The 26243-nt window shown below is 39.7% G+C and overlaps 1 protein-coding gene across 6 annotated transcripts in view; it reads left to right on the top strand.

Moving 5' to 3' along the window:
* Positions 1-26243, top strand: part of fes (FES proto-oncogene, tyrosine kinase) — an 86267-nt gene that overhangs the window by 25897 nt on the left and 34127 nt on the right. For all 6 annotated transcript variants that reach the window (XR_009656678.1, XM_060941071.1, XM_060941070.1 and 3 more), the window contains 7 exons: positions 1553-1736; positions 3606-3743; positions 17700-17819; positions 20913-21035; positions 22053-22242; positions 25110-25190; positions 25804-26013. Coding sequence is in view for 5 of the 6 variants with exons in the window: in XM_060941071.1 (XP_060797054.1) it covers positions 1553-1736; positions 3606-3743; positions 17700-17819; positions 20913-21035; positions 22053-22242; positions 25110-25190; positions 25804-26013 (1046 nt within the window). In the remaining variant the exon portion in view is untranslated. The remainder of the gene's footprint in view (positions 1-1552; positions 1737-3605; positions 3744-17699; positions 17820-20912; positions 21036-22052; positions 22243-25109; positions 25191-25803; positions 26014-26243) is intronic.

Below are 26243 nucleotides of genomic sequence, written 5' to 3'. Positions count from 1 at the left end.
CTTTACTCCACAAATAGAAATACTGAACATTTTTAACGTTGTCCTAGCACTGTCCTCATACTTTCAGAGTTTTGGTAACAGGACTGAAAAAAATGCAGCCATCTTTGACTTCCAAACCTTGTAACATAGCCTGAGGTTGACCAATAAACATTTTGAATAGTTAAATGTGTGTGTTGTTATAATTAGTGTTGAAAAGATGTAACAAATTAAGTTTAATTTGGGAGTGGTACAACAAGCAAATGGCATCCATTCGGTGGAATGTCCCAGTTACTGGTGATTAGCCTTCTAATTCAACCCTGGACTGATATATCAGTTGTTTTTGTCCCTTGTAAATATTTGGATTTAAAGAGGTGGGAAAATAGGGCCCAGGTTTAAAAAAAAAAAAAATTGAGTTTTTATCCCTTGCTGGCCGAAAGGGGATTATGTCATGGCGATGTCCATCCGTCCGTCTCGAGAAGGGTGCTCACATTCTGAAATCAACTCCTCTCACAATTTTTGGAGGAATTTCATGAAGCTTGGCAGGATTCTTTGTTATATGTCGGCAGTACGCATATTGTAATTTCGTTTAATTCCGTTACATTTTACCAGAGTTACAGCCATTGATTAAAAAAATTATACTTTGATAATTTCATGAGTGTTTTCATTCTGAAATCAACTTCTCACAATTTGTGGAGGAATTTCACCAAAGCTGGTAAAAGGCGTGATGTCGGTACTACACATTATTTTGTTCAATTCGGTCACATTTTACCAGAGTTGTGGCCCTTGATTAACAACCTTGTACTTTCACAATTTCATGAAGGTGTGCTTGCCTTCTGACATCGACTGCTCTCACAATTTTTGGACGAATTTCTCGAAGCTTGGCAAAAGGCCTTGTTATATGACGGTAATACGCATATTGCGATTTAATTTCTTTTGTGAAAATTTTACCAGAGTTTTGACCCTTGATTAAATAACTTGTACTTTGACAGTTTCATGAGGGTGTGCGTTCTTCTGAAATCAACTCCTTTCACAATGTTTGGAGGAATTTCACCAAACTTGGCAAAAGGCTTTTGTTATATGACAGTTATACACATATTGAAATTTCGTTTAATTTGGGCAAATTTTACCAGAATTATGCCCTTGATTATTTACAAACTTGTACTTTGGCAATTTCATCAAGGTGTGTTTGCTTTCTGAAATCAACTTCCTTCACAATTTTTATCCCCCACTGGCCGAAAGGCCCGAAGAGGGATTATGTCGTGGCTATGTCCATCTGTCCTGGGAAGGGTACTCGCCTTCTGAAATCAACTCCTCTCTCAATTTTTGGAGGAATTTCACGAGACTTGACAGGATTCTTTGTTATACAGTATGTCAGTAATACACACATTGCAATTTCGCTCAATTCAGTCGCATTTTTACCAGAGTTATGGCATAGTTGCCAGTGGAGGATATTGTGCTCTCAGAGCACTCTTGTCTTTTAATACTTTGAATTGTGAATATAGGCCAGAACTTTCAGGTCCTTTCTGTAAGCATGTGTGAATTTTTCTGTTTTTGTGTGTTTTGTCATGTCCAGACAAAGACCGTGAGAAAGGCAAGGAACGCTACATCAAAGCTACACTGAAGCTTCATGAGCACCACAATGAGTACGTGCTGGCAGTGAAGGCGGCTCAAGTGCATCATCAGCAACACTTTGGCCGGAGCCAGCCAGCGCTGCTCACCGCTCTGCAGACACTGCAGGAGGAAATGGTGCTCATTCTGTGAGTCAAAACATAATGTTTTACATTTGCAACTTGCAATTGCTCTAGCTCAACCCTTGTCTTAGTTCTAATTTAAGGTATGTTTAGAGATTCAATGCTGCTGTCACGTTCCTTGCACTATATGTACTACATGTGCTTATTTTTCTTTCGAGTTCTACCATATTTTTACATAGAGGCTACATGATTGCTAATAGATCCAAAGTGACAGATGGATTTCAGATAATAGGTCTCATTCTTTGTCACATCTGTTAGATTTTAGATGAACTTCTTGAAGCTGTCTGATACTAAAAGATCAAAATATTAAGTGTAAAATGACATAAAAACCAGATATAAATACAGTAACAAAGTAGCTTTTAAATTTACTGTATTATCTAGTATTCCATACAATCAAACTAATGATGGATGTCATTTCTCTTTACTTAGTTGAGCGGTTATGAATATGTAGTAATATGGATTACTACAGTTGTTGAATAGAGCTATTTACTGTATTTTTATTATTTACTGTTTGATCTCAAACACATTAAGAAGGCAAGAACTTGCACTAATTAACTTTTGACTAGGCACACCTTTTAACTGCAAAACTTGAAGCTGGTTAAGATAATGCCAATAGTGTACAAAGCGTCAAGGTAAACGCTGGCTACTTTGACGAAATCTAAAATATGAGAAACAATTTTTTTAACCGTTTTTTGTTTCCCACATGATTCCATATATTCTATAGACATGAGTTTTTACTGGGAACTACGCCACTCATAATTTTTCATACGCACTACATCCGGGACATGGAGTAACATATTTTCCAATATCCTCACTCATGAGGAAATTGATTAATTGTTTTGATTAACTTGCATAGTTTTTGTTTGTGAATGGAGTCTATGTAATAAAAAGAAAATCACACATTGGCTTGAAGATATGAAGTTTATCATCTTGTGTTGAAAAACTCATTTTTCATATGAAATACATCAGGGATCCGAGTGACCATATTTCCCGATATTTCACTCCGATGACGTCCCTCCCAGTGTTTTCCCGCTACCTTGATGCGCACTGTCAAAATGGCAAACTGTTTCAAAATTAAAATTCTTTTGAATAACTTGCATACTTTTGTGGATGTGTCTATATAATGAAAAGAATATTACATGATGGCACAAAGATAAGAAGTTTATCTTCTCGTGTTGAAAAATATTTCACTCATTCGTTTGCTCACTTGTGAAATATACATTCACCACTCGAAGACTGGTACTGTATATACTATATTTTGATGTACAGATTTATTTGCTAAGACCTCACATATCCTTTCCATGTATATCTTCTATCTAAAATATTTACTAAATATTAATAATGTATGCATTCACTCATAGTATCAGTTTAAATACCCTTTTGGAGATGATCACTTGTACTGATGTGATAATGTGCTCTTTAGCAGTCGTGCACATCATATAGGCCTGTTCATAAAAGAAAATGCACATTATGTGTAACTTTCAGTCTTTGTGAGGATAAACAAGTACATTATGGTTGCATGTGATGTTTAGGGGGAATTTACAGTGGCTGTGAATGACAACCATATGAGCTGAACTGAATTTCCCAACAGATATTCCAAATTTCACAACTCACATTTGTATTGACAACTTTCATTTTTGCTTAGGCCAAGCTGTTGAAATACAAAGAAGTACACAAGCCACTTAAATGGATGAATGTTTCACATTTCTCATGACAACCCTTTCAAACTTCTGCTATTTTTCTTTGTCAGGGAGTCATTAGCTGACTGGGTTCATTCTGTATTGTCACCCATAATACTAGCAAAACTGAGAAGTGGTTTCTCTGCATTTCAGAAACCCCTTAATGAGCAAATTCTTGGGTTTTTTTTCCCCCCAGAAAGGAGATTCTGCAGGAATATTTTGACCTGTCCAGTCTGCTCCAGGATGAAGTGGTGTGTGTTCATAATGAGATGACCAATGCCCTCAAAGCCATCGAACCACACAGAGAGTATGAAAGCTTCATTCAGCAGAACAGGTAGAGCTTTGTTCTGCTCTGAGTTCCCCCGTTTCCTGTAACTTTATTCAGCAGGTCTGGTTAGCCTTCACCAGTTAGGAATTTTGAGGACCTGCTTATTATTGAATAATATTATTGAGAGCTTAGCCAATGTTACTCACTGTTTTCGTAGTGTTATTTGGCAAATGTCCGGAAAAAAATAAATGTAGTTTTCTTGTCCACTAGTAAACATTAGCATTTTTGTGATAAAATTCTGTTTTTGCTCTCTGTCTGCTAAGATTTTCTTGTTAGCAACGTTGGCACCTCTATTTCTAATCTAAATAGTTGATATCTGACATTGTAGATCAGTGTTGGAAATTAGCACCCACTACCCGCCAAATGCGAATGAATTTGCTCAACCTACCAGCCGCAGTGGTGGGTAAATAAAAGTAGCGTGTACAAAGAAATAATGCAATTGTAACAGAACTATTAACAGAACAGTCTCCTCATTCAAGTGTCTGAGTGAAACAAGACGACTGGTTCAATGTGGCAACTTGAGCATAAAACGATAACTAGCGCTAACTTGAACATAGAATGCTAACTAGCGACTGCTGGTTAAAGAGAATTACCCCAGGTCAAGCAGCCGAGGCTAGTGTTGAAGCACCCAAACAAAAAATGTTGTATCGTAAGGGTTAAAAGGTCTGTAGAGAGAACCTCTCAGGAGACACAGGCCAAAGAACTGAAGGTCGAAAAACATTTTTTCAAAAATGAGAAGTGGAGAAAAGCCAACAACAGAGTCCTGCAAATGGTTAGTGGTTTTTCAGTCTACCCAACTCATCAAATACAACTTCCATCAGTTCACAGTTGTGTGTGTATGGATGCGCATGCAAGTATCTGAGAGAGAGAGAGAGAGAGAATGCCAGCATTTTTCTTGAGTTTAAATATTTAACTTATGAAATAAAATAGCCTATTTGCCAAAATCATGCTTGAATACTGTGGCTCTTACTGTATTGTTTTTCATACGCAGTTGCACACCTTCAGTTAAAACAAGAAAGTGGTTGGTTTAAAAAAAAAAAAAAATCAAGTGGCTGGTAGATTTTGGAATCGACCAGCCGCAGTGGCAGATGGATAAAAAAGTTAATTTCCAACCCTGTTGTGATGTATACAGGCTTTTTAAAGTGTGAAACATGGCAAATTTTGAATAAATGACTGGAGCGTGTTTGATTTTCATTTCCTTTAAAAATGGACTCTCAGCATCTTCATGGTTTCATAGTATTACAAGCAGTAAAGCCTTCCTTGTGTATAGTTTGTGCCTGAAGTGCAAGTCTGGATGGTGCCACGAAGACAAATATGAAAATGAAGGACAGTGTGTCAACTTTAAGAAACAGCCTAGCAATGACCAATACAGACTTCGGGAGATAATCAAAACAGCCAAAAGTCAGAGAAGTCAGTCAGTGTGGTGGTGCAGCAAGTAGTGTTGATATGGGTTTCCAAGGTTGGTACTGGACACAATGACTATACTATCCCAAACTAGTCAAGCCAGTTTATTTGTATAGCACTTTTAACAATAGACATTATCACAAAGCAGCTTTACAAAAAAAAAATAAAGCCTTTAAACATATGAGCTAATAATTTTACCCATAATAAATGTATTTATCCCTAATGAGTAAGCCTGAGGTAATGGTGGCAAGGTAAAACTCCCTCAGACGACATGAGGAAGAAACCTTGAGAGGAACCAGACTCAAAAGGGGAACCCTTTGTCATTTGGGTGATAACCGATAGCGTGATTAAAAACAACTTGCTTCTTTAAGCGCGTCCTATATAGTCAGAATGCAATTGTGTAACCGGGACATTCATTATAGCTTTAACATGAAGTCTACTTTGTTGAAGTTATCAACTGTTCATTGATGGTGACTTGAGTGCAAAACTGTTCATGACAATTGTAGGCTTAAGCCATCGTAGAAAAACTGTAAGTGTCCAGAGGAATTGTCTAAGTGTATCTTTAGATTCTCCATATGGGGCTGTCCTCCACAGGAGTGATGTAATGAGACCTAAACCTAAAACCATCAGAATTTAAACAGACAATCTAGACATACAGTGGTGCTTGAAAGTTTGTGAACCCTGTAGAATTTTCTATATTTCTGCATAAATATGACCTAAAACATCATCAGATTTTCACACAAGTCCTAAAAGTAGATAAAGAGAACCCAGTTAAACAAATGAGACAAAAATATTATACTTGGTCATTTATTTATTGAGGAAAATGATCCAATATTACATATCTGTGAGTGGCAAAAGAATGTGAACATCTAGGATTAGCAGTTAATTTGAAGGTGAAATTAAAGTTGGGTGTTTTCAATCAATGGGATGGCAATCAGGTGTGAGTGGGCACCCATCTCATTCTCATTATTTCTAGCCGCTTTATCCTGCTCTGTTTTATTTAAAGAACAGGGATCTATCAAAGTCTGATCTTCACAACACGTTTGTGGAAGTGTATCATGGCACAAACAAAGGAGATTTCTGAGGACCTCAGAAAAAGCGTTGATGCTCATCAGGCTGGAATAGGTTACAAAACCATCTCTAAAGAGTTTGGACTCCACCAGTCCACAGTCAGACTGTGTACAAATGGGGGAAATTCAAGACCATTGTTACCCTCCCCAGGAGTGGTCGACCAACAAAGATCACTCCAAGAGCAAGGCGTGTAATAGTTGGCGAGGTCACAAAGGACCCCAGGGTAACTTCTAAGCAACTGAAGGCCTCTCTCACATTGGTTAATATGGAGTCCACCATCAGGAGAACACTGAACAACAATGGTGTGCATGGCAGGGTTGCAAGGAGAAAGCCACTGCTCTCCAAAAAGAACGTTGCTGCTTGTCTGCAGTTTGCTAAAGATCACATGGACAAGCCAGAAGGCTATTGGAAAAATGTTTTGTGGACAGATGAGACCAAAATAGAACTTTTTGGTTTAAATGAGAAGCATTATGTTTGGAGAAAGGAAAACGCTGCATTCCAGCATAAGAACCTTATCCCATCTGTGAAACATGATGGTGGTTGACGTCACATGATCCCAGTGCATATCGGGCATGCACAAGTCACTCACCACTTGCAAGTGGAAGGATGTCGTTGTAAAAAATGAAGTATGGCAGTCTGTTATCGGCAGTACTGGTACTACAATGACACCTTTTTTTACACCGTGTATGGCCTTCGTGTTTATGCTAGAAGGATCTAACAGTGTTCGGTACACGCTTCACCTCGCAGAACGGCCGTTTTTTGCGATTACAACAAGACTATTTAGTGCTACGGTAACCAACACACTTCCTGTATTGCTCATTCACATGACCAACGTGGCATGACCAACGCCAGCGAATCAGGAAGGTGGATGTCACAGTGACGTTGTCCAATGACGACGTCAGCTAGAGCTCAGTACTGCGTATCCTCGTTCCTCAATGTTTACACAGCACCGGATCAGATACATACTGGGTTGAATACGTGGGCCCTGGAGGATTCAAACTGTTCCGCCTGTGGAGTCGTTTTCCAGCGTTTTAATGTGCACGGACAGTGCATCTGCAACGAAAACGATATGGATACGGTCTAATGTATACACCACCTGAATCTCAAGACAAGGTGGGTCATGCAGCAAGACAACGACCCTAAGCACATAAGTTGTTCTAACAAAGAATGGTTAAAGAAGAATAAAGTTAATGTTTTGGATTGGCCAAGTCAAAGTCCTGACCTTAATCCAATCGAAATGTTGTGGAAGGACCTGAAGCGAGCAGTTCATGTGAGGAAACCCACCAATATCCCAGAGTTGAAGCTGTTCTGTATGGAGGAACGGGCTAAAATTCCTCCAAGCCGGTGTGCAAGACTGATCAACAGTTACCAGAAATGTTTAGTTGCAGTTATTGCTGCACAAGGGGCTCACACCAGATACTGAAAGCAAAGGTTCACATACTTTTGCCACTCAGATATGTAATATTGGATCATTTTCCTCAATAAATAAATGACAAAGTATAATATTTTTGTCTCATTTGTTTAATTGGGTTCTCTTTATCTACTTTTAGGACTTGTGTGAAAATCTAATGATGTTTTAAGTCATATTTATGCAGAAATGTAGAAAATTCTAAAGGGTTCACAAACTTTCAAGCACCACTATAGGTGAAACCAGCAGGGACATAAAACCAGAGCAAGCACGGAATCTAGAATAGGAACTAAACCAAAAGCACTAAAGCCACAACATCCTTTACAGATGACATTTGTCTATAATGTTCATGGTTGCTACCTTTAACCTGATGCCGTATTTACACTGGATATGCTATAATGTGCAACTATAGACAGTGAGTTTCATTCTGCACCGCAGCGTAATCATTAAGCGATCCGTTTAACTCGCCCCACGGCTCCATCCTGTATGTATAAACCAATTTTTATGTCACTTATAATCGCAACTCTTGGTATTTGGATGAGACTAACACATTCTTTTGGTGGAAAGCTTAGCCTTATACTCTAATTTCTGAGATGAGATCCCAGTGTTTAGAGAAAATGGAAACCTTGTTGATTACTCTGTCTAAATGCATGAATTACAAACATCAGTTACAAATATCAGTTAATCTGTGTGGCAGTTTGGGGGGAAAAACTGACCAATCAACAAATAAATCTCGATTTTTCTGAATTGAAATGTTTCCTTATTTGCATGTATTTCAACCAAAACTTACCTCCAGAAGTGAAAAAGGAGAAATTCGCATTTAAAGAATGCAGTTCACATGGAAATTTTGATAGCTGATGTCTGAAAACTAACTGAAGATTTATATCATATGATCCATAAATGTCCAACAACCTGATCAATGTGTGATATTTACTCAGTGAGGGGGGAAAAAAACACACACACACACGGTTTTAGACATGTTTATGGAGATTGACTGTTGTTTACCACATTTGTAAAACTGGTGGTTTCATATTTTTAAGATGTGAAAGTATATTATAGGCGAAGGGGGGGAAAATTTTGGGCAAAATCTGATTTTCCGTCTTTTTTGGCTGCTTGACAGAATTCAATCGCAGCAACATCTAATGGGGGTTTTCCCCACACAGCTTTCTGGATCTCTCTTGCATGCTCTCGGACAGAGCTTGTTTATACTGTATTATACTGGAAAAACTGATCATCTTCCTTATTGGAAAATCCTTGACTGTATAAACGTTGTGTATACAGTGTCTTGCAAAAGTATTCATCCCCCTTGGTGTTTGTCCTGTTTTGTCTCATTACAAGCTGGAATTAAAATGGATTTTGGGAGGTTAGCATCATTTTGATTTACACAACATGCCTACGACTTTAAAGGTTCAATTTGTTGTTTTATTGTGACACACACAATAGTTAAGATGAAGAAAAAAAGAACAGAAATCTGGAGTGTGCATAGCCCTTTCATATGAAACCCCTAAATAAGAGCTGGTCCAACCAATTCACTTCATAAGTCACATAATTAGTTGATTAAAATCCACCTGTGTGCAATCAGTGTCACATGATCGGTCACATGATGTCTATAAATCAGTGTTTCTCAAACTTTTTCAGACCAAGGACCACTTTGTCCCAAAAAAAAAAAATTTCAGGGACCACCTGTCAACACCCCACAACGCGCGCGCGCACACACACACACAGACCATACAGAGATGCTATTAGGTGTTTTTAATTGAAAAAATTATGGTTAACTAAATACATTAAAGGCCTATCCATTCCATATCCTCCGTGGTTTTTAAAGGCAAAAGTATGGAGGTTTAAAATTCAGCAAACAGTTAATCAGAACATTTCATATCAGTAGTTCAAAATTGTTCAAAATTAGGAGAAACATGAATGAGCTGAAATGAACAAAACAAATTTTAGATTTAACAGATTACACTTACTTGTCTTCTGCTCAAAACTGACTCTTTTTTTTCTTAATGGGAGGAGTGGTGCTGATGCATACTAAGCATCAATGATTTAATATCATCAGTGATTTTGTATCAAGGCTTCTGTGGCCTTGGCATTTTCTCCGGGGGCGAAGTACTGATTCGTGTCCTTTCGCATATGGCATTTAAGTTCCTCACATTTTCTCTCGAAAAATGCTAACGGTTTGCCAAGGTATTCTTTGTGTTTCGTGTCAGTGTGGCGCTTGAGTTTTGCTGGCTTCATTGCCTCGTTGGCTAAAATCTCATAGCACAGGACACAGTGGAGATTGGGATCTTCAGAATCCCCAGTCCAGAAAAATCCCAACTTTAGATATTCATTGTGGTATTTTCTTTTCACCTTTGCCGTTGGTTTAGTCTGCCGAGCTTGTTTTTCTTGTTTCTTGTTCTTTCTGTGTTGGGGACTCAGTGCTAACTGAATCTTCTTTTCTTTGCATTTTCTCCTTATTGATGCTTGTGTCGGTAGTGTCAGGCTTTTTCCTCTTAACTGAACCCGTCAGCCACTTCTCCATCCTTGTTGTTTCACTTTCAGTAAATTAAAAAAAATCCCCACGAACACGAGCTAGTTAGGATTAGCCTATTATATGTTCAGAATTTTCATTTGCTTGTTTTCAGGTCTGCCTGCCTGTTTGCCTGTGAGGCAGAGATTTGTGAGGTGACTGTTGCCTAGAGACGAGAGGCGGAATAAGAGCACGTGCACACTACAAGTTTTATGTGGTGCAAATTCAGATGCAGAATGCTTTTTAAATAATAATAATGATGATGAAATTACAGGCCTGTTTGATTGCCGCTAAAAACAAGATTGGATAAATTTAACTTTCTAATAATGTTACAAAGCATACGCTAGCTTATCTTGAAAACGCTGACTACATTTGTAGATCACCTCGCGGACCACTTGAGGTCTCTCGCAGACCACCAGTGGTCCGTGGACCACACTTTGCGAAACACTGGTATAAATCAACCTGTTCTGGAAGGGCCCTGACTCTGCTACAGTACTAAGCAAGCAACATGAAAACCAAGGAGCACTCCAAACAGGTCAGAGACGAAGTTGTGGAGAAGTATAGATCAGGGTTGGGTTATAAAAAATATCCCACACTTTGAATATCCCACAGAGCACCATTAAATCCATTAGAGCAAAATGGAAAGAATATGGCACCACTACAAACCTGACAAGAGAAGGCCGCCCAGTAAAACTTGCAAACCGGGCAAGGAGGGCATTAATCAGAGATGCAACAAAGACACCAAAGATAACACCGAAGGAGCTGCAAAGATCCACAGTGGCGATGGGAGTATCTATCCATAGGACCACTTTAAGCCGTACACTCCACAGAGTGGGGCTTTATGGAAGCGTGGCCAGAAAAGTCATTGCTTAAGAAAACATGTTTGGAGTTTGCCCAACAGCATGTGGCAGATTCCTTAAATATATGGAAGAAGATTCTCTGGTCAGATGGGATTAAAATTGATCTTTTTGGCCATCATGGGAAATGCCACGTGTGGCGCAAACCCAACACCCTGAGAACACCATTCCTATAGTGAAGCATGGTGGTGGCAGCATTATGCTGTGGGGATGTTTTTCATTTGCAGGGACAGGAAAGCTGGTCAGGACTGAAGGAAAGATGGATGTCACTAAATACAGGGCAATTCTGGAGGAAAAGCTGTTTGAATTGGCCAGAGGTTTGAGGCTGGGACAAAGGTTCACATTCCAGCAGGACTACGACCCTAAACATATTGCTAAAGCTACACTGGAGTGGTTTAAAGGGAAACATTTAAATGTCTTGGAATGGCCTAGTCAAAGCCCAGACCTCACTCCAATTGAGAATCTGTGACATAACTTGAAGATTGCTGTACACCAACGCAACCCATCTAATTTGAAGGAGCGGTTTTGCCTTGAGGAATGGGCAAGAATCCCGGTGGCTAGATATGCTAAGCTAATAGAGACATACCCCAAGAGACTTGCAGCTGTAATTACAGCAAAAGGTGGCTCTACAAAGTATCGACTTCAAGGGTGAATACCTCTGCACACTCCAGATTTCTGGTTTTTGATCTCGATTGTTGTTTGTGTCACAATAAAACAGCAATTTGCACCTTTAAAGTGGTAGGCATGTTGTGTAAATCAAATGGTGCTAACCCCGCAAAAATCCATTTTAATTCCAGCTTGTAATGCAACAAAACAGGACAAACACAAAGGGGGATGAATACTTTTGCAAGACACTGTATGTACAAAGAATAATAAAATCATTCATGTGGTCAAAAAAAAAAGTCATATGGCCCTTTTCCACTACCCTTTTTCAGCTCGCTTCAGCTCACTTCAGCCCGACACGGCTCGCGTTTCGACTATCTAAGAACAGCACGACTCAGCTCGCTTCAGCCCTGCTCAGCCCCCAAAACTCGCATGGTTTTGGAGTGGGGCTGAAGCGAGCCAAACTGAGCTGAGTGAGGCTGGGGGCGTGAGCAGACACTCCCCTGTGCACTGATTGGTGAGGAGGAGTGTCCTCACATGCCCACACACGCCCTGCGAGCACGCTGGGATCTGTAAACACCGCAAACCCGGAAGAAGAAGAATTACGAGAATTTCTGAAGCCTTATGCGCCTCGCCTCATCTATACGCTCTTGCCAGTATCTGTTGGCGTTGTCGGTGACAACAAGCCACAGAACCAAGACCAGCAACACTAACGACTCCATGTCCTCCATGTTTATTGTTTACTATCCGGGTCGTGAGACTACCGCTTAAAAGATCACTGATGTCACTGTTTGCGCCGCTTAACGACATCACGTGACATCCACCCACTTTCGCTAACTCCACCCAATGTGTCCACCCACTTCCAGCCAGCACGGCTCAGCGCGGTTGTAGTCGAAATGCAACTCCAACAGCCCCACTCAGCTCGACTCAGCACGGCACGGCTCAGCCCAACTCAGCCGCGTTTGTAGTGGAAAAGCGGCAAAAGTTCCTCCTGTGTCAGGACCTGGTCTTCCCAGACAGGCTCCTGTCCTAGTACTAACCAGGTCCTTAAGGCGCATTGGGCGGCGCCAATCTCTGTTTTGATAGCCCTTGGCCTCTCACCGATCACAGCTAGGGTTACAGTGTGAAGCCACTCCTCTGGTAACCATGAGAGTTTGACTTACTACTCGCATCTGTATTGCAGCGTGCCTCACCAGATGGCAGTAGGCACCATTTTTATGATGGTATTTGATAGTAGAACTCACGATCGCCCGGTCAAGAGGCACACATGCTAACCACTAGGCCAGTTCGCGGTCATTAATGCAGTACAGTCACAAAAAAAGTACTACTATTGGAAATTCTGTTCTATGTGCAGAGTGAAAGCTGGTTCAGCTCAGGGAGGTAAACAGTCTGATAGCCGCGGGAAAAATAGACCTGAGAGAGACCACTGAAGCACGTGTGGCCTGCTGCTCAGCATTAGCGGTCTCGTGGAGCAGATTTGGATGGATTGCTCATTAGAGCTAAGAGCTTAGCCAGCATTCTCCTGTCCATCGCTTGTCTCCAGAGCTCTGGCACTGAGGCAACCTTCCTGAGCTTGTTTGTCTGCTAGGCCTGTTGAATTGAGAACAGTTTTTCTGAAATCTTTGTGGAACCTGCTCTCCACCTAGTGCATGAGGAGAGAGTTACTCTTCTTGGAAGAAAGTGATAATTAAAAATACATATAAAGGTTGCTTATTGACTAGCTCGTCAGTTATCTGCCAAGTCAAAAGGCTCAGTCTCTTGAATCAGCATTCAGGTGTTCTGGGCAAGGCAAGGCCTGTGTATGCATTTCAGGGTTTACTGTTAAAAGGAGCACTGCATTTTTTTTTTTTTTTTCAACGTAGCTAGGTTTAGCTAACTATATTTTAATGTTGTTTTTTTTTATTTTAAATGACCTAACCCTAAATAGTTTAAAATTAATTGGTATAAGTGAATTGAGATGTTGGAAAATACATTATTATTTTAGTGGAACACTCGATCAAATCTAATCAGAAATGGCCAAAATCTTTTAACAGTTTAATTGCACACTTGTAGCACATCACACAATTTTTCAGTTAATGTTAGCACTGAGTCTTTTATCTATAGCTGTGACGGGTTTACCCTTCAACTGTGTCAGCCTTGGCGTTTCACAAATATTTCATTTACTTGCTATCATTCTGTATGGACCCTTTTCAGTCACGTGACCTTCGTAAACGCGACCGCCATTTTGGACATGTAGTGGACTTCGGCTCAAATCGGCTTGAATGCGAGGAAGGCGACAAACATAAAAGAAAAAGGAGCGAGATGCAGAAAACTGTATTTACTAGTTTACTGTAATTATGATCTGGCAGCTATTTACACCGGATCCAGTGTAAATAGCTGCCGGAGCGCGCTCCGGCTTGCTCCCCCTCAAATTAAGCAGTGCGCTCCGGCCAAGGTTCTGGAGCATGCTCCGGCAGCTATTTACACTGGATCCGGTGTAAATAGCTGCCGGATCATAATTACAGTAAACTAGTAAATACAGTAAAGGAAAAAATTGAGACTGAAAGGTTTTAACAGTCATCCAAATGACTGAACGTAAACATTGCTACAGTAACATACCAGCTGCTATGTTGTTGACATTAGCTAGTGCTAACAGCTAGCTGCTAGTGCACTGCTACAACTACACCGACCCTAATAATACAGTTCTTGGTCATTGCCTGGTAACAGCAAATTTATAATGGGGCCATGTCTCAACAGACTAAGAAGTTATTTCAGTGACATTTAATAACATTTTGTTTATCCTGAGGACCGAAAGTAAATGAAAATGTGAACAAACCTTAGCTGTAATAAGATGGCGACCACCGGCTCCAGGGACGACCCACTGATGTAGGCATGTTACCCAGCCTGACACAAAATATTTGTAGGCATCCACTGGATCCGGTGTAAATAGCTGCCGGAGCCAACGTCCGGCCGGGCCGTGAGCGCGCGCCGGCTCCGCGGCCGCCGGCTCCGGCGGCTATTTACACTGGATCCGGTGTAAATAGCTGCCAGATCATAATTACAGTAAACTAGAATGGAATGTTAACAGCAATGTAATGCCTTTTCTGGCTAATTTTATTCGTCTTACCTCCAACAAAGTGGTCACTACACAAGCGCTGGTATGCCGCTATCCATCTCCGTCGGTCAGCATCTACCGGGATCCGATAAAATGATAACCCTTGCCTTGTTTGTTGATGGTTACTACATCCAGGTGCACAACAACATAGTGGCATGATGGAAGTCTTGCTGAAAATAAACACTTTCTTTGCTGCCGTTCCTCAATGCTGGCTGTGGTAAACTACTGGTAGTACATGTCCAAAATGGCAGCTGCGTTTGTCGTGACGTCACGTGAAAAGGGTCCATACTTTTGTCTTATCTGTGGTAATAATACCTGTTACATAAGAAATAAAACATGACGTGCTATTATAGGAGAATAATTGAGGGTGGTTTGTTGCTTATGTGAAGTTGATTACTTTCCAATAACTATTACGTCCTGAAGTATTTTATTCTTGTACCACAGCAATTTGCCAATGCTAATAATGTTTTATTAATTAAATAACACATTGTATGTTTTGTCCTTTATAGCAGTGGGCTGCCGCGAAATTTTTTTTTCCCCGTTAAAGCTAATTTTTTTACTCATAGTAGAGAAGAATTGCTGGGTTGCATCCGACGTTGCATCCGCATCATTAACCCCTTGAATGCCCTTGGATGAGTCATGTACGTCATTATATCTTTTACCACTGTGCCTTATGATGTAGGATACTCGTCATAAACACCTCCTTTTATATACCTTACATGGCACATTACTTTTACTTCACAGTGGCATATATGAACTAGTCAATGCCTATAACATTCTTCCGTCATAAGGCACAGCGGTAAAAGATTTCATGATGTATGTAACTTGTCCAAGGGCATTGAAAGGGTTAAGCTACTGTCACACTATAGCTCGTGATGCTTTGCAATGGGTTATCGATGAAAATGAGGCATTTTGATGGCGATATACACGTGAGCTAAAAGTTGTGGTCACACAGCAGGTGAACACTTGATTGTCATGCCTTTGTGCGCTTGAGCCTGGTGCAGCTCGAGAGGCTATTAAAATAACACATGGGTCACATAAAATAACACAAGCATGCGCTTGGGACCCATTCGTTATACACCTGTTACTGATTTGAGTGCAATTGGTATGCAAAGATATGGAAACTGTTTTCACAGAGGCTTTGCGTAGCATTATCATTATCGCGGTCACGTTTGTTTCTAGCCATGCTTATAATGCTGTTTAAATAATCTGCTTTATGATTCTGCTTTTGTTAAAAAAAAAAACACTTGGAGGTTGTTCTGGACACTTGCAGTAATGCATTTATGGCTGAGGACTACAGTTCACTTGCTAACTTTAGGACTGCAGTTGTCATGAACAGTTTTGCACTCAAAACTTCCATCAATTAACAGTTTATAACTTCAACAAAACAGACTTCACGTTAAAACTATCATGAATTTCCTGGTTACACAGTTATACTTTGTGACTATATAGGATACAGTTATAGAAGCAAGTTATTTATAATCACATTATCTGTCATCACCCAAATGAGGGTAGGTTCCCTTTTGAGTCTGGCTCCTCTTGAGGTTTCTTCATGTCATCTGAGGGAGTTTTTCCTTGCCACCGTCTCCACGGGCTTGCTCATTGGGGATAGATTAGGGATAAAATTAGCTCATGTTTGAAGTCTTTAATTCTCTGTAAAGCTGCTTTGCGACAATGTCTGTTGTTAAAAGCGCTATAAAAATAAACTTGACTTAAATATCACGCCTGCCAATAAACACTCTTCCTGCACTTAGATCTGTCTACTGCCGTCTATCTTGTAGTGCCCTGATCCCCAGATCTTTAACCCAGCCACATATAAAAAGTTGTACGCCTCCATGCTCTTCCAGATTTTCATCTGTATAGAATGATGTCTGCAGCACCAGGTAGTTTGAGATGTCTGGGAACTCAACGGATGGATAATTTTCCAACTCGTAGGAAAAATTCTTTGTTAGCGTGTAAGGATCTATCCCATTGAGTGGTTTCTATATCCACTTCTTTTGAGTGTATTTCTTGGTTTTAGTAACTTGCTTGTTTGCTGTACACAAACATGGCAATAAGTTCTCATGTTACTGGACTCCACTTTTGGATCATTAATCCCTTTTGACTGAGAATGACCCGCATGCATGGTTTTATGTTGGCTTCTGGCACATCCATAGAGTTTGAATACAATACCTACAATTAAAAACAGTGTTTTTATTGCACTTATTTAATTCCTGGGCTCTCATCTGTGACAGGGAGTGATGTTGCATCCCATTAATACACTTTACAATAGATTATTATATTATAATAGATGAGCCAAACTAATTGGGGATCTTTTTTAATGGGCCCCGATTCGTTACAAGTGTGAACAGGTGGGCCTCGAAGCAGAAAAGGTTGAGAACCTCTGCTTTTTAGTTATGTTTCATGTTGTGGAATCTCCAGTAATCAAGTTAATTTCTGTTATTCCTTATGTTATATCAGATATAAAGAGTCATACTCTTACCAGAATCTCTTTTTGTTCTCTTTTCAAGTTAATAAGACAAAAAAACACAGCTTGTCAAGTTACAGGGAAACTACAAAGCTCTCCAAGACTTTCTTATAGTGGATCTCTTACTGTTGACACCTTCCAAAACTGTGAAATAAATATCTCCTTATAGAAAATGTCACCATAACAAGGAATCTGTGTGTGTGTGTTTGCTTTTAAATCTGTTTATGTAGAACATCAGTTATATAAGTCCCTGTGTAATTTGTTACTATAGAATTGATAACATTAGAATGAGCTTATTTAATATAAGCTGTCATTTGTCCTGTCGATTTCAGAATTCAACATTACTATGGTTAATAATAATAATAATAATAACTTGAGAAACTCCAGATGGTGAAAATAATTTGAGTGGCTGTGTGTGTATATATAACAATGTGGTAAACATCATATGAACTGTTTATTATGATGGAGCACTATAAGTAGGAGACTATATGGGTTGACCAAAGCTGCAGGTTACACTGTTTTTGTGTGGGTGTGCATGTGTGCATGCAGGTCTAGAGCGGAAGTACCAACGTGTGTGGAGTTTGACAGCAGTCTACTGGAAGATGCTGAGCGTTTGAAGCCCGAGGAGCTGGAACTGAATGAGCTGACTCTGGAAGGAATACAGCACCGGTGCATACTGCCTCACTCACATACTGCAGGATTGTGGAGTCAGTGAAAGCTAGCTTAGGAATCATAGTCCATCACACATTAGTGTCCATTGGCATGAAGCACATACAGTACATTAGTCTGAATAACTGTGCACTACACATGTTAATAAAAAATACATGTTAGATTTCATCGCTATGCACTGCCCACTACACATTAGGGACCAATCAGTGTGTGGTACGCCCATTACCATGTGCCATGCACAATAATGCACATCAGCACACAGTATACACTTGAATATGCATTAGCGTGCACTACAGACAGTAGTATGAATAAGCTTGTATTATATACATTAGTGTACTTAGCATGCACTGCACACATTAGTGTACTTACTGTGTACTACTCATAGATGTACTGCATCTGTAATGCACCTAGTGTTTGTTCATCAGTCATTAGTATGGTCAGTGGGTACCATATATATTAGTGTACTCACCGAGTAGTACACATTAGTGCTCATCAGCCTTCACGGCACATGTTAGTTAACATCAGTGTGCATCAAGCATGTTGGTGTATTTAGCATTACACACTTAAGTGCACATTATTGTGCGCTAAACAGATTGTGTTACACAGGTGACACTACCTGTATATCTGTCAGAGTTTAGAGTTACAAAAATCTGTTTCTGGATTTGGATTTAATGTTGAAGTGGGCGTGGCCTAAACTGCAAAGTGTTTTTTTTTTTTTTTTTTTTTTTTTTTTTTAAATCCATGAACCCTACCACTACTATTTCTTTTGGCTGTTCCCATTAGGGGTTGCCACAGCGGATAATGTCCCTCCATCTTCTCCTGTCTTCTGTATTTTTTTCTGTTACACCCTGCCACATCCATAAATCTCATCTTTGGTCTTCCTCTTTTCCTTCTACATGGCAACTCCATCTCCAACATTCTTTTCCCTGGATCTCTCCTTTGTACGTGTCCAAATAATTTTAATCTTGCCTCTCTTACTTTGTCTCCAAGCCATCTGACAGTGTTGTCCCTCCAATATACTCATTTCATGAACTCTACCACTATGCCCCACAAACACTGGAAGAAAGCCAAAGGTGGAAATGACCTTTCCGTTGAGGTCAGAATTGCCGACTCCCTGACCACCTTCAAGCGCAGACTGAAGACTCACCAGTTCAGGCTGCAGCTCTCCCCTTCTTCCCTGCCCATTGTGTAACTACGTTTTGGTCTAGACCAACCCAGGTTGTGTACTGTTTAGCCTAGCGTTAGCCATTTGAGTTCTCTATTTAATTGTACTTTATATGGTTGGTTTGTTTCCTTGGCTGTTTGAGTATTAATACTTCAACAGAATATTACACTAGATACTGCTGTCACTTGTTCAGTTGGGACTAGAACATTCTTGTCTAGAAGTTCAGCACTTTGTGTACTTGACCTTTGACTCGTTGTAGGTTGCTCTGGATAAGATTGTCTGCTAAATGCCATGTAATGTCAGCATGGTCTGTGAATTCTGGCTCTGACACTTCCAGCTTGTCAACCTCAGCTACATCACTTGAACTCATAATTTTTCTCAACTAGAAATGAGCACTGGACTGTTTTTTAAGCACTTATTATTTTTGTTTTCCCATGATATATTCCAGTGTTGTGGTCGAGTCACTAAATCTCAAGTCCGAGTCCAGTCTTGAGTCCCCAGTGTTCAAGTCAAGTCCAAGTCATTAAAGAAAATTTCGAGTCGAATCCACTGTTGATCCAAGTTGAGTCCAACACTCCAATCACATAATTTGACGGTGGCTGTTTCAGCGCCATTAACATTAGTTTGTTCCTGAACATGACGTATGAACAAGTGAATGTGGATTCTCTTTGTCGGGGAGTGCGAAGTATTCTGTCAGAGATGGTTGGGAGACGGATGTAAGTGCAGAAGGTGTGTTTATTAGTAATACAAGTGAAGACAGGTAAACAATCCAGAACGGCAGGCAAAATCGTAAAACGGTGAAATAGGCAATAGGTCGAGCAAGGCACAAACAGGCTTTCGTAGACTTGGCAGAATCAAAGACAAGAAACAGGAAACCAAACAAGGAAATAAGGCTCGGTAATGTGTCGGCAACACAACTCAATACTTCACAAAGGAAGTGTGTTTTCAGTCTTTATATCGGTGCGCTGATTGCACCTTAATCTTGTGCGGGTGTGAGTCGTTTATGGCACACGGGTGTGAGTTGTTTATGGCACGCACATGAGAGTCTGCTTGCTGCGCGCGCTGTCCGGAATGCACCCGAGAGTCTATTTGGTGCACAAGGCAAGGTGTACAGGTGTGACACACTTGCATGAAATTGGTACAAAAATTAATGTAGATATAAATATCTTATGCCAAATTATGGCATGTTAAAAAAAAAAAAAAAGAAAAAATCTGAGTCCTCGTCTCCAGTTTACAAGTCTGAATGCAGTTGATGGACAAGTCCGAGTCCAAGACAGAGTCATCAGTGCTCAAGTCAAGTCACAAGTCCTTAAAATTAGGCCATGAGTCAGACTCGAGTCCAAATCCTGGTCTCGAGTACTACAAGCCTGATATATTCTAACAAATGTAGTTGGTATGAGTTCCCAAAATATGACAAACTAGCCTAATTTGACCCACCATGACCCTAACCAGGCAGGTACTAAGGATGAATGAATGAGTCCTTTACATTAATGTTAATGAACGTGATGTTTGTTGCACTGCTCTCTTGTACTCACATATAAGCAAAAACCTCCTGCTTATTGTGTCCCACGTGATCCGAGTCCCAATGCACATCTCTAGACGGATGCTCTGTGAACCTTCGTCATGCTCATTAAAAAATGAGTAGTGTATCTCCTATTCATGCTTTTATTTGTATGTGTTTAGAACACTCTCTCTTCATTCCAAATAATGAATTTGTATTCGGTTGTCTCCTTAGAATGTTTGTCAGTGTTTTGGTGCATTTCTTGATTTGTATAACTTTAGTTATATTACTTTATCACTTGTCACTGGCTACATTGTTTGAAGCACCTATATGAATAATGTATTGCCTATAATCAAGTATTAAAAATGCAGTTATATCCTCTCTATTCAGTGAATCTTACTCGTACTCTTCTTTCCTGCTGAGTCAGGCTCACTGCTATTGAAGAGGAGCTTCTAAGCATAGCGGCTACTCTGGGAACACAGCAGGCCGCTGTTAACCAGCTGGAGATAGACCTGGAGGCCGAAGAGAACTTGGACAATGCTGGCCAGAGGTGAGCTTTCACTGCATAGCTCTGAGATTTTAAAAAGTATTTACTGATTTACATGAAAATAATACATGAGCTGTAAGTCAGCGGAATTTGTTGTGTCTTAAAACAGCTTCGTGGTCTCTCTCCCCCAGTGTGAAGAGTGTTTTCATGAATATTAGATGTATGGAGTAAAGTGCTGGGTTAATATATTAATACATCTTGATTTATATGCCTGTCCAGCGTTGTTAGTGTTTCCTGCTTAGTTTATTTAGTTAATGTTGTGTGTAATTAATGGCTGGCCAAGGAACAGCTCTGTAACGTTTACTGCCTTAAAGATTACCATAAAATGTGCCACAGCTCAGATGATGTTAAGCTATAAATTGTGTTGTGAAGCCAGTTGGCTGACATACTGGTCCTACTTCTCGAGCCAAGTCACAACACATTTATTCATTTATTAAGATCAGAGTAGTCATTTTGGTTAACTGCAAACAAGTCTGTGACTAGGTAAGTGCAGTGAATTATTTAACAGTCCATCTGTGCATTCACCTACACAATCAGTTACATGTTTTTCAACACCCCATATTATTCCACAAAATACTCATTACAAAATAAAAAGGATTTCAAGAATTAAGAAATTATTATATTTTGTTGGAAAAGTTTATATTTAATTGGAAAAGGTATATGATCTTACAATCAACATCAGCGCTGTGAGTCTTTTCTATGGGCTGAACTACTCTCCAAGTGACCCTTCATTTAATAAAGTACTTACTCATTAGAATCTGAGAGCAGCCCATTTAATAACCGTTGATTATCATCTATGCCCTTCATTCATCTTCATTAGCCACATTAATCTGGTCAGGGTTGTGGAGTACAGAGCCTACCTTGGGAAGCCAATCCACATACTGTATAGCAGCTGAACATTCAGGGTCTTGTTCAAAGGCTAAACAGTGGCTCTCTGGCAGTCCTGGGATTTGAACTCATAACCTTCTTGTCACTATTACAGAATAGTATCTGATAAAGTACTACGATCCTGTTAAACAGAGTGTACCAGTTTAGCAAGCGTAATGCTCTGGAGGACAGCAGGCAGCAGGTGGTGATATCAATGGTGGCACGTGCCCGGCTTGAGGCCCAGCGCAGGTTGCTGGCTGATAAACTGCAAAGTCTTGGCAGCAATGATGCACCAACACTGGACTTGGATGATGATCGGATCTCTCTCAACTCCAGCACCACTGTGAGTCAATTGTCTTTGAACAACACAAAAACATTAGATTTCTGTGAGTACCCATTAACAGTCTGTGTGGTGTGTTTGTTTTTGATAATCAGGGTTTTTATGGATGAATAGAATTGAAAGAGTGGGTGTACGCTCATATGAATTGGTATTGTTTTCTTTAATCCAGACATTTTTCAAGTATTATGACAAGGCCCATTATTCAAATACCATTCTTCAAATTTTTGACCAAGTCTGCTATTCCAACAAAGACACAGTCATATAGGGATTTTGTAACAGTAAACAAATCCATGACATAATGACTTCACTGTTCTTTCACTGTTTTTAATGTCCAACATTATGTTAATATTTGACCAGCTACTGTGTGTAGGAGCCAGTACTCTCGAAACTCCTGGGAGCATTCACAGCATATACAGCTTCCTAGATGGTTTAGGGTGTTAATTTATTTTATTTAATTTTATTTCATTTATTTATCTAGACCAGGGGTGTCCAAACTACAGCCTAGCCTAAGGCTAATCTAGTCTATTGTGAGGCGATCATGGGCATGGAATCGCTGGACTGTTGAAGATTAGAAGAAAAAAAAAAATCACCTTTTTTTTTTTTCCAGTCTTCACCTGTCCAGTTTTGGTGAGTCTGTGCTCATGATAGCCTTAGATTCTTGCTCTTGGCTGACAGGAGTGGAATCTGATGTGGTCTTCAGCTGTTGTAACCCATCACCTCACGGTTTGATGTGTTGTGTGTCCTGAGGTGCTTTTCTGCTCACCACAGTTGTAAAGAGTGATTATTTGACTTGTTATATCCTTCCTGTCAGCTGAGATCGGCAGTTTCTTAAATACTCCAACCAGCCTACCTGGCACCAACAACCATGCAAGGGTTAAGGTCATAAAGGTCACGCTTTTCCCCCATTGTGATGTTTGATGTGAACAATAACTGAAGCTCTTGGCTTGTATCTGCATGATTTTATGCATTGTTTCTTTGTACTGCTTCCACATTATTGGCTAAGTGGATAACTGCATAAATAAGCGGCTGTACAGGTGTTTCTCTTAAAGGGGATGGTGTGGGTGTGTAATAAATATATACAGTACCAGTCAAAAGTTTGGACACCCCTACTCATTCATAGATTTTTTTTCTGTATTTTGACTGTTTTCTACATTGTAGAGCAATACTGAAGACATCAAAACTATGAAATAACATATGGAATTATGTGGTAAACAAAGTTTCATATTTTAGATTCTTCAAAATAGCCAGCGTTTACCTTGATGACGCTTTGTACACTATTAGCATTATCTTAACCAGGTTCATGAGGTAGTCACCTGGAATGCTTTTCAATTAACAGGTGCCTTGTCAAAAGTTATTTAGTACAATTTCTTGCCTCCTTAATGCATTTGAGATCAAATAATAAAAATACAGTAAATAGCCCTGTTCCACAACTCTAGTAATCCATATTATGTGAAGAACCGCTCAACTAAGTAAAGAGAAACATCTACCATTGCTTTAAGACATGAAGTGACTTTTAATAAATAAAGAAAAACTACTTAATTAGAAGGTGTGTCTAAACTTTTGACTGGTTCTGTCTGTCTATCTGTCTGTCTCCGTCTGTCTGTCTATGAGGTAATATGTAAGAAGTTGACTGATGTATATCTTAATTTCAGTTGAAGAGAAGCCCTACTGAGACTAGTCTCATTTTCATAAGGCACAAAAGTCAAGTCTATTATATTTTTCACAATTGTATTATTCTAGCTAGCCTGCGGCTAGTTACTTCTGTTTATTTCATCTGGTCCTCAATAAGAAAACTTTAGACCCACTGCCTTAAACTAGTTAAAATGCAAACATTGAATGATTTGACGCAACGTTTGTGCTGCAATGTTTTGCTTCTTTTTTTTTTTTAAATCCATTTGGCAGAAGCTTTTATCCAAAGTGCCTTAAAACTGAGCCTAATCCAGGCATAGGGCTCAGAATATAAAGGTTTAAGGGTCTTGCGCATGCAGCGGACAGCGGATTTTCCTGCAGTCCTTCCAGTTACTTGTGGAAAACCTTAACTACGGAAGTATTAAATCTTTTAATGCATTGCCCTACAGCTTGGATTAAACTTTGTCACTTTACCAGCTACTAAGTAGCTCCTGGGCTTGCTTGCAAGTTTTTCGGGCTTTTCTGTCAAAACTGAAGAGTTAATGCCATTCACTGATCACTATGAAACACAGGAACAGGATATAGTAGTGCATTGCTTGGATAAAGACGAAAATATGGCATTTTTCAGCATGCATTTACAAGATCCTGACACACAAAACAGAGCCCTTATAGCTGCACTGTGTTTCAGCTGAGCGACATCAGCAGTTTTAAAAAGGACCCATTCCATAGATTTGTATTGGCCTGAAGGGTTTGGCACGAGACTGCATTCTGGATTTATTGTTTCTGCTGCACAGAAATGCTGAATCCTCCACAGATAAATGTGCTACTTAGGATGTTGCTTCTGTTTACTGTATTTCCACAAGACTGATTTACACAGCCTTTACTGCCTACCGTTGTGCTTCATTCCCTCCATTATTAGTTTAGGAGAGAGTTGTGTATCTTCACCAAAGAAAAGCTACTGAGGCAGAGCATGAAAGATCAAGTCTTATTGTAAAGCTTCTAAAAAAAGCTCTGGGTCTCCTCTCTCTCTCAAGGGATGAGAAGGTTTATGAGGTCTTGGGGTATATGAATAAGCGTGATTTAATTATAGAGCGAGATGAACATTGTGGCCTCTTCTAAAGCATTCTGCATTTTTTTTTTTAAATTGGCTGACCATGTTGTACCTGCAAAACATTTAGTTTTTTCATTATTTCATGTACAAAATCATGTTCTGCAGCATAATATATCTTTCCTTTACTAAGGAGCGTGACAAAGATTTCAAAGTCCCTAGTATGGACAGCATCTTTAACCACCTGAGCAGCCTGTTCAAACCCAAGTACACCGTGAGTAAGCCTTTTCTATTGTCTGCTTCTCTTTCTTTAATAATATAATAATGATTCTGGGGCAGAAACTGCTTTTAAACAATAGTACAAAAAGAGAACAACTATGGTTATGGGGGAAAAACGAGTAGAAAGAAATAAAATAACTGTCATTCTTGCAAATAATAATAAAAATGGTCATTAAAAGGCATAAATACAAATTAAGTGTTTTGTGTCCTAACTTTGGGACATAAAAACAGAAATCAGACTTGTCACTTATTTTATGTTTTGTCTGCCAGGAAGTCCTGCCAGAAATTTGATTTGAATAGCCAAATAAGACACTAAAATAAACACAATACCTTAATTATACTGAATTTGTCGTTCTGTCTGCAGCATTTTGTACCCAGTACAAAAGGAGGTTTCTCTGGTGTCTTTTAAACAGAGAAGTTAAAAGTACTTAACAGCAGTTTGAGAGAAATTGGAAGAGGGTTTTGAGGAAATGTCATTGAAATGCATGTTCTATCTTGTGTATCTGTAATCCTAAAAGTAGAACTAGCAAATCAGTAATTGCACTCATGCTAATGTAATCCGCACATGTCCCGTTGTGTAGAGTAGTGTGTTTTATAATGCCTCCCAGGTGCCACCTGCTCTGTCTCCTGTCCCTGAAATTGAGAAGCCTTTGAGCCAACAGTGTTGGTACCATGGTGCCATCCCACGAGTCGAAGTCCAGGAGCTGTTGAAGAATGATGGGGACTTTTTGGTCAGGCAGAGCCAGGGCAAACAGGAGTATGTGCTGTCTGTGCACTGGGGTGGGCAGTGTCGCCATTTCCTCATTCAAAACACAGAGGTACGTGTTTTAGAAAGTGTTACATCCTGTGTTATTTTGTAGTACGTTCTGTGTAGTGCATGTGTATATTTTCACACGCGTGCGCACACAGTAGAAACATTAGTATAGGAACAGTTTCAAAATATGAGTAGAATAAATCACATTAGTACTGTTATCATTCAAATCTTTTCAAGCATAAAAAGATGCTAAAAACCTGTAAACCACATGTCCTACATGAGTCTGATATTGTA

This window comes from Neoarius graeffei, chromosome 15, assembly GCF_027579695.1.
Source record: "Neoarius graeffei isolate fNeoGra1 chromosome 15, fNeoGra1.pri, whole genome shotgun sequence".
Lineage (NCBI taxonomy): Eukaryota > Metazoa > Chordata > Actinopteri > Siluriformes > Ariidae > Neoarius > Neoarius graeffei.
Note: the sequence above shows the minus strand (reverse complement) of the source record. Positions and strands in the feature narration are given on the sequence as shown.